Source organism: Rosa rugosa, chromosome 6 (assembly GCF_958449725.1).
Source record: "Rosa rugosa chromosome 6, drRosRugo1.1, whole genome shotgun sequence".
NCBI classification, from domain to species: Eukaryota; Viridiplantae; Streptophyta; class Magnoliopsida; order Rosales; family Rosaceae; genus Rosa; species Rosa rugosa.
The window spans coordinates 49560437-49574611 of NC_084825.1; the positions used below are offsets into that span (position 1 = coordinate 49560437).

The 14175-nt window shown below is 35.6% G+C and overlaps 1 protein-coding gene across 1 annotated transcript; it reads left to right on the forward strand.

The window, feature by feature from the left end:
• The first annotated feature begins 1278 nt into the window (after positions 1-1278).
• LOC133715744 (structural maintenance of chromosomes protein 6B) lies at positions 1279-13401 on the forward strand. The gene is made up of 28 exons (XM_062142373.1): positions 1279-1621; positions 1774-1879; positions 2010-2143; positions 2580-2635; positions 2908-2994; positions 3067-3387; positions 4034-4153; positions 4972-5106; positions 5920-5996; positions 6095-6170; positions 7048-7122; positions 7311-7415; positions 7790-7959; positions 8044-8146; positions 8244-8356; positions 8616-8820; positions 9394-9519; positions 9594-9708; positions 9798-9883; positions 9987-10082; positions 10607-10743; positions 10831-10933; positions 11551-11630; positions 11753-11831; positions 12006-12063; positions 12454-12551; positions 12678-12772; positions 13086-13401. Exons 1-28 carry the CDS (start codon positions 1480-1482, stop codon positions 13141-13143), a joined length of 3156 nt encoding a protein of 1051 aa, XP_061998357.1. The 5' UTR covers positions 1279-1479; the 3' UTR covers positions 13144-13401.
• Positions 13402-14175: the final 774 nt, after the last annotated feature.

Consider the following 14175-nt stretch of genomic DNA (forward strand, 5'->3'; position numbering starts at 1 on the left):
TCTGGATTGGAGTCCAAACTCCAAACTGGACTTGATCGCGACGCCCATTTGGCATAATTGTTTCACGCAGCTTTTATTGATGACGTGGCGTTATATGGGGAGTGCCAACAGTTTGGTACTTCATGCACAACGTTACTCACTTACTCCGTCGTTGCTTCACTACAATTCCTTGTTCACTAACTGAGTGCCCAATTAACCAAAAAAAAAAAAAAAACTGAGTGCCCAATTATGTCGTCATTTCTCAACAAAATAAAAATAAAAATTATGTCGTCATTTTGTCCCATTAGAAAAAAATTATTGAAATTTAAAAACTTAATGAAATGAGAAAAATTAAGAAAAATTATATTGTTTTTCTATCTCTGTATTCTTCGAATATGAAGAATGTGTTGCTACCAACACAAATTTCTGTTATGATTTAATTTGAGATGTTTTTAAATTTTGTAGTCCGACTAGTGTTAATTGCTACAAGTGTGGTTTTGTTAGTGGCTATATTTGTGGTGAGTCTATTCATACGTGCATAGAAATACGTATTTATTAAAAAAAAAACACATATTAGAGATAATGTTCTGAACAAAATGTACTTACTAGCTAGCTAGTATGTTGTATATTATGTAACTTTATTTGATTTGCCGGATGAATGTGATTTGATTCAAATAGAAGGAGAAAATAGTACAAACGAGTCGATGAGCGTCAATGTCACTTGTCTATCTGTCCATGCATCATCATGTCACTTGTTTATGTTTTCAAGATTTTCATTTACTAAACACGATAAATGAATATGTTCTCACCGAAACCAAATTAAAGTATATAGATACTTAAATTACATTTTGGGAAGACATGCTAATGCCTAAAAGGCTAAAACACAACCTTCTTTTTTTTGCGAGGATTTTATTTTTCAAAAAAAAAAAAAAACATTTTACATAAGTACTCTATAATTTAACTTGTCTACAACCATAACATAAAGCAAAGATTACAACGTAGCTTTTTGTTAGAGGCCATTTTATGATCCACACTTCATGTTTCATTTTTTAGTATCTTAAGTTTTATCATTTTGTAGTGTAGATTGTAAAAATGTGATATTGACCGTATTATAGTATAAGAAATTTTCCTACCAAATCCTAGCCTAAATCTGGATTCTCTCACCACTTAGACCAATCGCAAAGATATTTGCGTTTTATTTATTAAAAATGAAAATTAATATTTCTTTTTTTCTAAACCCTCTCCTTAATTGCCAATTAAAAAGCAAAAGGGTTTATCTAAAGAGAGAAGCACTAGGAAACAAAAGGCGTCTAGTCCCCAACTTCCCACGATAAACATTTCCTCTTCTTCCCGCCAAACGTCCCCTCCTTCAGTCCCACTCCTCCTCTTTCCCCAATTTCACTTGCAATTTCGCTACCTAGGGTTTTCTCTCAACAAAACTAAACCCAGAACTCGCCGTTTCATTACTCCAGAACCGAACCCAAGTCCTCAGACCCGTCCATGGCCGAGCCAATCGCCGGCCGTCGCCACCGTTCCAAAGCCGGAATCGTCCAGAAAATCCGGTTGGAGAACTTCATGTGCCACAGTAGCTTGCAGATCGAGCTCGGCGATTGGGTCAATTTCATCACCGGTCAAAACGGGAGTAAAGCCCTCCTCTCTCTATTGAATTGGGTTTCTCCATTTTATCCATAAAGCTTCGAAATTTTGATCATAAATAGTGTTTGTTGAACTGGGTTTTTGAAATTAGGGTTAGTATCAGATTGATTATTGGCTTACTGGCTCTGTTTTGTGTAGGTGGTAAAAGTGCAATACTGACGGCTCTGTGTGTCGCATTTGGGTCCCGAGCTAAGGAGACTCAAAGAGGGTCTACATTGAAAGATTTCATAAAAACTGGTTGCAGGTAGAACCCTCATTTGATGCTCTTAGATATTTATTTGATATGGTGTTTGCTTCTCCGGTTCTGGAAACTGGTATTGAACTTTACAACTTGTTAGGTGGGTCTTAGTTTTATGTTTGGTGCTTCATTGCAGTTACGCTGTTGTCCATGTTGAATTGAAGAATCAAGGGGAGGATGCTTTCAAGCCTGATATTTATGGGGATGTGATAATCATAGAGCGCAAGATTTCTGGAGCTTCAAACGCCACTGTTTTGAAGGATCATCAAGGTTTACAGTCCTTGCTTATATTATGTGTTTTTACTCTCTTAATAATATATTCACAATTTTGGAAACCTCTCCACCTATTAAAGGTCAAATTGGTTTTCTCTATCTTGATTTGGGGTTGTGTTATATTGAGAATATATTGGGAAGCTGCTGTTTCTAAGTTTCTGAACGTAGAGGAGATAGTTGTCGTTTCTGGTTTTGCATGGGTGATACTTGATTCGTGGGTTTAGTTTTTATGTCTTGTTTTTTCAGGCTGGGGGTAGTATTTTTATGGATCTTTGATTGACTTTGACAATACTATATACTGTCATGTTTGCTTAGAAAAGAAAAATAAAAGACACACACACAGTAACTGGATGTGGTTTATTGCACTGTACTGCTACCTTGCTAAGGCTGCGGTATTCATTTGATTTTCTTCTCCATCTGAGGACTTTGACAGGAAGAAAGGTTGCTAGTCGGAAGGAGGACCTCCGGGAGCTAATTGAACATTTTAGTGTAAGTTTTTTTTTCTTTTTCTATTACTCGCTTACCCTGCTTTGCACTAGCTGTTTGTTCATGTATATGGTGCCTATTAGTTTCTTAATTCAACACAGTCTTATTAAGTTTTAAGGGACAATGGTTTCCTTGAACTAGCATGACAGATTAAAAAGGTTGTTCTAGGTTATCGTTGGTTTAATAAATCAATAGGTCATACTCTAGGTACTTCAGTCCTTTTCTTCTGAAATTTGCCTAATGGATGTTCATGGTTCTGTGTTTGATCTGTGCAGATTGATGTTGAGAATCCATGTGTAATAATGGGCCAAGACAGAAGCAGAGAGTTTTTGCATTCTGGGAATGACAAAGATAAATTTAAGGTGATGTTATGTATTACATGTTTCTATAAGCACAGTTCAATAGGTATGCTGTACTGACGCTTGATTGCTCAGTTCTTTTACAAGGCCACACTTCTGCAGCAAGTCGAAGAGCTTTTGCAAGACATTGAGAAACAGTTGGAGAAGGCAAATGTTGTTGTTGATCAGTTAGAGGGCTCCATAAGACCCATAGAAAGGGAACTTAATGAGTTACATGAAAAGATAAAAAACATGGAGCACATTGAAGAAATATCTCAACAAGCGAAGCAGCTAAAAAAGAAGCTTGCTTGGTCATGGGTATATGATGTAGACAGGCAACTCCAGCAAAAGAATGCAAAAATTGGAAAGCTGAAAAATCGCGTACCTCTTTGTCAAGCTAAAATTGATCAGTTTAGAGTAAGTATTAGTTCTTGGCTTTCTAAATTTCGGCATGAATTTGGCTTGCCAGTTTATAGATATCTTTCTGAATATTCTAAAGCAGTTATTCATGCAAAGTGCTTTTAGGTAGATGCGTAGCTAGAAATTTGTATTAGGCGATAGGTTATTTTTGTATCTCATGTTAAGAATGACCTTTGATATTATGCATTTGGACAAATTATTCATCTGTCTAAATCCCATACTATGAGTTGCCAAGTTCCTGCAATCATATCAATAGTTCTTTCACATTCTGCCAAGTATTATCTCATGACTTAGAATATTAAATATAGGATTACCCAAAATTATCATCTGTTTCTCTTCTGCATGGTTGACAAAATTGATTAGGTTTTCTACTTTTCTATTTGATTCCCAATTAGAAATGGACTCTTGTTTGTGTGTTTTGCAGACATGAATTTCCTGTTACTATAACTTATTTGACTTGGTAATGAAAATAAAATCTTTGGGCAATTCCAATGGACATTGTATCTTCTCTGGATTCTTATATAAATATTAGCTCATGATTTAGGGAATCAAGTCATTTTTGAAAGGAGTTGAGGGAATACACTACAAGACAATTTCCAGAAGAGACTTTTTCGCTAATTATATTGTTTCATCTATTATACAGGATGAAGTGGAGAAACTTAGCCAATGCTATACCTTGAAGAAATCTGAGATTGCAAGCATGGTGGAAAAGACCGCTGAAGTTAGGCAAATGAAGGACGAATTGCGACAGTCGCTAGCATCGGTATGTTGAAAGTTTCTTATAAAGTCGACTGATTATTGTTTGTCAAACTAGTTCTGCTAGGGTCAATGGGCTTATAGGCTCCATATGTGGTGTCTTAAGCAGCTTTTAGGAATAGAGAACTTACCCCTCCCCCCTCTCCCTATTAAGCAGCTTTTAGGAATAGAGAACTTACCCCTCCCCCCTCTCCCTATTTTTGTACAATTTTAGAAAATTTGTTGAGCTCTATTCAGTGGAGAACTAATTGTAAAATGACTTGCGAGAAGTGTAACACTATTACCCAGAATAAAGTCAAGCCTTGCATCATGGTGCTACTATCAGCTTCTTCATTGAACCACTAATTGTCTCCACTGGCCAGTGTTTGACTTAGTCTTCAGAGACTATTAATCCATTGCTGGCCAGTTTCTGATAACTCTTGATGGAATATTACTGTCTGCAGTCAATTATAAGTCACATTTGTATAATAGCTTTGGTTAGACAAAACTACTAACGGATGTTGTCTTCAACCGTGATATTACTTCAAAATAGATTAATATTTGTTAAAACATGTTCAGCTGAAAATGCTTGTCACTAGTAATTCATCTAAATAGACACTGCTGTACTGATATATAACTGCTTTTTGGTTTATAATGAAACACTGATAAACTTTAGTATCTGTTACCTTGCTATATTTGCTTGTCTTTTTGAGTAATGTTTATCTGTCTAATTCCTGTTTCTTTTCTATTGTGTTTGATCTATTTTTCTTCTTGTTGCTAATGTCTGTATTATTATATTCTTTCATGTTTCTTGATGTACTTTTGGATGCTATATTCTCCACTCAGGCTACAAAAGACAAGCTTAAGCTAGAAGAAGAATATGGCCGCAAAACTAACTATATCCAGAAATTGACGAACTCTGTTAGGTCTCTTCAGCAACAGATTCAGGATGCTGAGGAGCAGCATGCCAGAAATACACAGGTTTGTTCTGTTTGCTATATTCATGAGCAGCAACAGTGTGGGACCATATCACGGGCAGTATAATTTTCAATACCATATTAGCCAATATACTGCAAGCAAATTTGACATTAATTAGAAAGTTATGTGTTTGATTCGGGCTAAAGTTAGAGTAGCATGGTGTGTAATGGTTTTGATAATGGGAAAATGGCCTGGGGTTCAAAGGTATGGTGATTAAAGATGGGAGATATCATCATCGTATGAAGATTTCAGAAACTTGGTAATGACACTTGCAGGAAATTCTGGTTGATAGTTTTTTGAAGCTGCAGTTTGTCTCATACTCTAAAAAGTCATTATTCCATCATCAATTCAATCCAGTGAAAACGTAAAATAACTATGAACTCTTGAATTGAGTTTTCAAAATTAGAAACTTCCTAGTCATACAGTATAAGCAACTGATAAAACTCTACAACCTTTGTAGTCTTCTAGAAATAAGGATTTTTTTGACAGATTGCATTAAATTACTTGTACATGTATTTGGTGGTGGTAGAACCCCAGGACTCACCCTCATAATAACTCCATTCTAATATAAGGTGATTCTATTGACCCCCAAAGCTTAATGTCCATATTTTAATGACATTAACGGCAATTTTGTCCATTTAAAACTATGGCAACATCCTTCTTTAATTGCTTTTTAACATTGTAACCAATTTAATAGATAACATAAACTGCCATGCAGGTTTCATATTTAAAAAGAAAAGAACCAAAATAAGAGCGGCACAGAATGCATGGGCTAATGTTTTATAGCTTTTACCCACTAATTTTGTACTCTTCCAGGCAGAAGAATCTGCAATGGAGGAAAAGCTGAAAGAACTGCAAAATGAGGTTGCTACTATTGAATCAGTGCTTGCAAGGTTGAAATCATTAATTTCATCAGGTTATGTTTTGCTTTCCTGTAAATCAATGCTTGCAAGATTTAACCTAATGGCATTTGCATTTTATTATATTTCAGGTTGCAGGAAGAAGAGAGTGCCTTATCAATAAGTGTACACAAGACAATTACTGAAATTGGAAAATTAACTGAAATGGTGTGGAATGTTTTACTTGACTTAGTAACTTGAAATTGTTCACTGCAAGTTGTTTCCCTTAAATCAACCAAATAAATTATCTTGAAATACTGAAGAGCAGCTTGTTGTTACCGGAACCCCCCCCCCCTCCCACACGTGCACACACAGTTGCTCAATTTAAGTGGATAATGGGTTTTGGTAAATATATTATTATGTCATAGCTATGTACCGTGTCGTATGCATATCTCCTGTTCTGAAAATGTTCCAAAATTCCAATATCCCATAGATCCTGAATCATCTTAATAGTTACTTAAATATTTCTCTTATAACTGAAGCGTTTCAACCACTAGCTCTCCTGGAGACGCAGGAGTAATTTTAGATATTAATCATAAGCTCTTCTATTTTGAAAACAGATATCTTATGCTTGGAGATATTTAAAAGAATTCTACATAATTGTTTGAATAATCTTAAATACGGTCCTTATCAAAATTGAGTGGCATACATATGCACACATGGGGATAGATGCTTTTATTATAGCCTAAGTTCTTACTTTAGATGACATAACTGTAAAAATTTATATTTTACTTCCTTTTGAGGGACATGATCTTCTGATTTTGTCATGGGAGATGGATGCCAATTGTTTTCTGAGAAAGTTGGGAATAAGCTAAGGATTTTGGGTTTAAAAAAATAATTGTCTATAAATAATTCTGTGGTTTTAGGGGACTTCAAGAAAATAATTGTCTAATAAATATGTAAGAATTGTATAAGCACAAAAATATGTAAGAATTGTATAAGCACAAAATGTGTTGTGAACTTGTGATTATTCATAGTTTGTTTTCTCGGATTCAGTAGCTGCCTTACTCTTGAAATTGTTTATAATTGCATACTCATCTTGTAGATTCAAAGCAAAGAGAAGGAATGTCAAAAATACTCCAATAAAGTCCGCGAGGTTCTGAGAAATCAAAGCAACAAGGTGAGCACTGTATATTGTTGTCTTTGACGCATGGGAAAACTGCAGAGCCTTTTCTTTGTGGGCATATGCATATGCAAATGCAATTAACTTCTACTCATCTATTCTAAACTGCATATGCAATTGATCTTGGGCTAATGTCTTGCTAGAAATATCTATAATGCTCTGAGGAAACTGTTTTGTTTAAATAGGTCACAGCTTTTGGTGGAGATAGAGTGATGGACCTTCTACGTATAATTGAGAGGAATCATCAGAGATTCAAAAGCCCTCCAATTGGTCCGATTGGTGCCCATTTGGTAAGTGTGGGATATCTACAACATCTGCAAGTTTACTGAACTTCTATTCGTAATGTCATTTGGCAGTCTATGTTAAACTGTTACAGAACTAATACTTTTGAATCAGAACTATTTGTTCTGTCATAAAGGAGAACAAACATGTCCATGAACTTCCTGACTCTCTAGTGATACCGTGATATGTTCTGTTCCTTAAAGCAGGCATCTTACTTCATGTTTTTGACCCTGTTTAATATGGTGTTTCATGTAAAGTTTTATTTTAATCTTTTATGGACATAGTTCTTTCCAATTGACTATTGATTATGTGGATGAGAACCTAATGTCACTTGGAACTCATGCTACGTGCTCGACCTTTATGTAATAAATATTTTCTGCAGACTTTGAATAATGGAGATGAATGGGCTAGAACTGTTGAAAATGCTGTAGGAAGGCTGCTCAATGCTTTCATTGTAACAAATCATAAAGACTCTCAACTTCTCAGAACATGTGCAAGGGAAGCAAACTATAATCACCTTCAGATTATCATATATGACTTTTCATTACCAAGGTAGAGATTTAGTTCTCTCTCATTCACTGCATGTTGATTCTTTCTATGATTATGATTATGATTCCCTCTTACTGTCTGGTGTAGGTTGAATATTCCACCTCACATGCTTCCACAAACAAGGCACCCAACTACTCTTTCTCTTCTCCATTCTGAAAATCATACTGTGGTAAATGTCTTGGTAGATATGGTAAGCTCACTGGTTACTTATGCTCATTTGCATGATTTATCGATCTTGTTGAGCTTCCGAACTTCACATGATTGCTCAATCATTCTTACTTTTCCAGGGAAGTGTTGAAAGGCAAGTTCTTGTTAAAACATATGAGGAGGGGAAGGAAGTTGCTTTTGACCAGAGGATCCCCAATCTGAAGGAGGTCTACACTTATGATGGGCGAAAGATGTAAGCGACAGATGTATATCCTGTTCGTTTATGCATTCAATTTTCAGATTTACAACTTGCTGAGTTTGATAAACTTTTTCTTTGTTTCTAAATATCATAACCCACGCACTACAGTTTCTTACCTTATAATCTAATTTTCCAAGGCTTGTTAAAAAGTAATTGACTTGGAGCAAGGATTTATTACTCTCATTCAATGTGTTACCATTTTCATCGGGTTCTCACAGTCTCACAATGAGTGTTCACTTTTATCTTGTTTTAGGTTTTCGCGTGGTTCTGTCCAGACGGTTCTTCCTCCCATTAGGCATGATAGACCTGCTCGACTCTGTGCTAATTATGATGATCAAATCAGTGAGCTTAAAACATCAGCATCAGCTGTACAAAAAGAAGCTGAGGAGTGCAGGACGAGAAAAAGGGAAGAAGAAGACAAACTTTGGGATCTCAAAGAAAAACACCAAAGTGTGAAGGTAATAATTATTTGCTTTACTTTTTCTTCATTATGGGTTCATGCTTTTCAAATGCATGCTTGTCCACTTATCTCTGCAGGGATAGTGCCTCTTGTTCTTATTTGGCACCATACCAACACTACCATCTAGAATTTAAGTATTGCACAATTTTTCATTAAAAGTTGGCCGCACATTGGCCTGGGCGGGGAGTGGGTAATGGGCATTTAAGGCTGCGCTAGGTGGCTGGGGTGGGCTATTGGCTGTTGGGGTCTATTTTAACATGTAAATCTTGTTAGCCGAGGATTCAGGCTGGACATATTAAGTTGTGTCGTAGTGCATCTTTGATGATACCATTATAGATGAAGCATAGAAGGTGCCAAACGGTGAGTCAATGCATAGAAGTTGGGCCAAATGAAATCATCTTCCCCAACTTGTTGTTTTCTGTTAGTGACAGGCTAATCTAGGTAACTACTCAGCCAAGCAACCTAGTTTAATTGGATTTGGCTGCATGGAGTTTCTTTTGATATTGTCCTGTCAGTATTTCATTGGTGCTGTCATGTTCATCATCTGTTGCTTTTTTCGTTTTTTTTGTAGAGGAGGCGTATGAATGCTGACCGTGATTTGGCGTCTAAGAGACTAGCTATTCAAGACAGTGCATATGATGCCGAAGCCAGTACATCACCTGCATCAACTGTTGATGAGCTTCATCGAGATATTTTGGTCTGTTTCTTAATATTTTATGCTATGTTTGACTTCATTTCTTATGATGACATCCCATTTTGGTTGATCATCAGAAAGTCCAAGAGGAGATTCAAGAGAGGGAAATGTCGCTGAAAACCTTTCAAGTCAGAATTAGTGAAGCTGTGGTGAAGACCAATGGTCTTAAAGTAACATTTGAGAATCTATGTGGTATGATAACAGTGTTCAGCTTTTAAGTATTTGGTTCCCTAGTACTTTCTTCCCATCTTACTTGCCCTTTGTGTCCGAAAAACAAATAGAGTCAGCAAAAGGAGACATTGATGCCTTTGAGAAAGCAGAGAGAGATTTGATGGAGATAGAAACAAAACTAGGTTCTGCGCAAACGGTCTGCCCTCTTTCCCTAAACTTACACATACAAACATGTTCTTAGTGCTTTCCTGTATCTTATGTTCTTGTATTTAGTAACTAAAATTGGATGTTTATCTCAGGAGAAGCTTCATTATGAAGGTCTAATGAAGACCAAAGTCCTTCATGAAATCAATGAAGCTGAAAAACAATATAAAGAGCTTGAGCATCACCGCGAGGTATAATTTGCATCATATTGTTGACACATGCATTATTGCACCGAGTTCATCAAGAAGGTTCTATGGAGACTGAAAGTTTGATGTGGAATATGTATTTCAAACTGTTTTTCTCTCTAAAATGTTGGCCCATTAGAAAGCTTCATGACAACGGATTTCTATGTAAAAATTCTACCTCTTTTGTTAAAAACAAGTTCTTAGATAAGTTATCAAGTTTCTTGGTTGCTTGCATTGAAAACATTGAAAATTAGTAGGCATATAAATTTTACCTGTGCCATGCTGCTTGAATTCCTGACTTTCTGTCTCTGGATATTGACTATTTGCTCCTGCATTTTTCTTTACATTTATAAATTTTAAGGCACCTTATTTTGCAAGATAATATGCTTTATTGCTTAAATGCTGATATTACTGCCGTTTCTTTTATGATGGATGTTTGAGCTGTGTCCCTGACTTCTTGAGAACTTGGCATACTTTTATATGAAAGATTTAGTATCAACTAGTTGCTCAAGTCATATATTTGACTGCAGGACAACTGTAGAAAGGCTTCAATCCTCTGTCCTGAAAGTGAAATTACAGCTTTGGGTGATTGGGATGGTAGCACTCCAGAACAACTCAGTGCCCAATTAACCAGGCTGAATCAGAGACTTCAGCGAGAGAGTGAGAGGTATTTATATGTCGCCCCTTGTCATTGCATCTGTTGGAAACAACCAATCTCCATTATATATAAGATTTTATGTTGTATATGTTGCAGATGCACTGAATCCATTGATGAGCTCCGAATGTCATATGAGAGAAAAGAACGTAAGATTTTAAGAAAACAGAAAACATACAGAGCTTTTCGAGAAAAGTTGAATGTAAGTCCCAGAATATGTAATGCTTTGTTGGTGCTTTTAACTGTCATTGTTAAACGGTGGCAGAGCAAACTTGTTGTGCAATCAACTTTTATATTATTTGAACAAATTATTGCTCCATAGTAGGAACCTTTTCTTTTTTTAAACCTTGTACTTGCCAACCATTGTGAACACTTTTCTCATTCTTCAAATCAGTGAAACAAACGAGACCTTAAGGTGTGCTTCTGGTTCTCCTTTTCTTTCTCTCTGTTTTACATAAATTGTATCTACTATTCAAAATTCTAACCAGAGACTATTTCCTTGACTCGAGATGTTGTACTTAATTAAAACGTTTTCAATATGTGAAGTTAGTAGGATAGACTGTTAAAAGGAATATTTCATGGTTTAACCCTTGCTTGAAAGAGCCTTATTGCTTGGACATTGCCATAAAAATGTTATTACAAGGCAGTGATTTTAGACAGATATTTTCTGTTGGTAGCTTACATGTCTGGGCTGTGCAAAGTGTTTCCTTTTATTAGATATGTTCAGTAATACTCAATCCCCAATTTTAATTTCCTCCTTTTTTTTTTTTTTTGAGCCCTTCTCATGGTTGATTTCTTTATTTCATTGTTAATTTACAGGCTTGCCAGAAAGCCCTAAAATTGCGAAGTACAAAGTTCCAGAGAAATAAAGATTTACTAAAGCGCCAGATGACGTGGCGGTATGTGCTTTATTCACAATAACACTTGTCTCTCGCTACTTTTACTTTTATCCATGTTTCTTGTTTCAGTTCAGAGTACCTTTCTATTTTTTAATCTGTTCATGATCAATCATTGCCATTAGATTTAATTCTCATCTGGGAAGGAAAGGGTTCAGTGGGAAGATTAAGGTCAGTTATGAGGAGAGAACCCTTTCAATTGAGGTAAGCAACTTGACTCATTCTGTAATACTCAGTCATGCCCACTTGATCTTTTCTTAGTATCTTGGGTCACAAATTTTGTATACCTTTGCTCTTTGATTCCTGGACAGCTAGGTGTTTCTTCTGTTTATCCTCTTGTTCTTTTCATGACATAATTCTGTGCACTTCTTTTTTTAGGTGAAGATGCCCCAGGATTCATCAAGCAGCACTGTTCGCGACACTAGAGGGCTTTCAGGTTTTGTTCTTGAAATTTTTTTGACCATTTTTTCATTTATTTGAGCAATTTTGCTCAATGATTTCATTGTTTGCATTTGGTAATAATTATTTAGTTAATTAAATATGCTTTCACTTGGGAGTAATATGATATTTCTGTGTCTTAATCAGGATTTGTTTCTCTCTTTATTTGTTTATTTTCATATTTGTACTTTATGTACAAAAATCTTAACTGTATTTGTTCAAAATGTTGTCGTCATCATCATCATCATCATCATTATTACTATTACTATTAGTAAACCCTATTACTATTACTATTAGTCTATTACTAACTATTACTGTTACTATTTTTTTTTTAAACTAGGATAAATGAACTCTATGAACTCTTATTTTTATCATTACTTTTAATCAGGTGGAGAACGCTCCTTCTCAACATTGTGCTTTGCGCTGGCTCTTCATGATATGACTGAAGCCCCATTTAGAGCTATGGATGAGTTTGATGTATTTATGGTATGGTCTTAAGCGCATTCTTTATGCCAAGATTGTATTCATACTAATCTATGTTGTATTCTTTAAGATGCAAAATAGTAGTTCATATTGACGACTTTTACAAATTTTATTGTATTGAATCTTCAGGATGCTGTAAGTCGGAAAATCAGCCTTGATACTCTTGTCGAGTTTGCATTGGCGCAAGGATCCCAATGGGTACTAATCACCCCTCATGATATCAGGTGAATGGAAATTATTTGCTCTCTAACATTTGGTGTCACATTGAATGATTTTGCCTTTGCCACCAGACTGCTTCAAGTATCTGTGAAATATTTGGAGCTAAATTCAGCAGTCCCATATAGACTGCTTGGTGTATTTTTTATATTGTTGTCTTGGTTTCGAAAGATATTGAGTGCATTCTCCCCTTATAATGCCTGGTTCTGTCTGATTATTTGGTTTCTCTGTGTGCGGCAATAAAAAAGCCGAACACAATAGTAAAAAGCTATGTAATTGATCATTGTGTGAACCAACTCGAATTTTGTGCTTTTGATACAGCATGGTGAAAAATGGGGATCGGATAAAGAAGCAGCAAATGGCGGCTCCTCGTTCTTGATTTGCCATCGTACTGTTTAGTCAATGCAAATACCTGGTAATGCTTTTGATTAGGATGTAAATCTATCCTTCTTTAGTCGTGCTCAGTTTGTAAGGAAAATCCATGGCTTCTTTTTGGAATTAATGAGCCTTGGTTGCATGTATCATAGTAAGCACAAGATGTTAATGTGTGTTACACTTTTTTTTTCATTATTTTTTTTTCATAAAAGTTTTGATAAACAGTAATGAAGATATAATCACTTCGTAATGGGTTTCACAATTGATGAGTAAATCTTTGCTTCCCAAAGGTCAGCTAAGAAGAGTGGGGGACCAGTCCGAGTATTTTTCATGGTTTCACGTATTTTCCTACATATCTAATTCCAACACAACTTTCGTTAGATCCCAACGTACATGCATGAATTAACAATGACTTATCTCGAATAAATTCATTTTTCTAGTGTCAAATCCTTTAAATAAATTTGTTATATTATTGCCATGAGGAATGAATTAAAAAAAAAACAATATGGTTTTGAAATGAATCTGAACCCTTTACCGCCAAAGCATTCCGTTTATATTCGTTGAAAAAGGTAGTATCTCTGGTTCCCTTTTCCCTATGGATCTGTCCCACCCTCTAAACAATTTTGAATTATAAACGGCTATCTAACGGTCATCTGGATGGGACACCCGTTATGGTAAATGTCTAATTACCTAATGTGAAAATTATGTATCCAATACATTGAACTTCTTCAACGCCCCGAAGTTCTTTAGTAGAGTTGTTGTACCACTAAGATGGCTGAATCCTTTAATTATGTGCATTAATCTGTATTTGATTAAAGGAATTGAGAGGTACTTTTGTTATTATAGATAACATTTATTTGAGTAATTAATATATATTTCAAGTGTATCCAACCAATGGGAACAATATATTTGGGTGGAGGTGAATACATGGGGCAAAAAAAAAAAGGGAACTTTTATTTTGAGTAAACTAACTCCTAAATTTTTGTTATGTGAACCAATCACATTAGTCTGCACCACATTACATGCAGTGATTTCG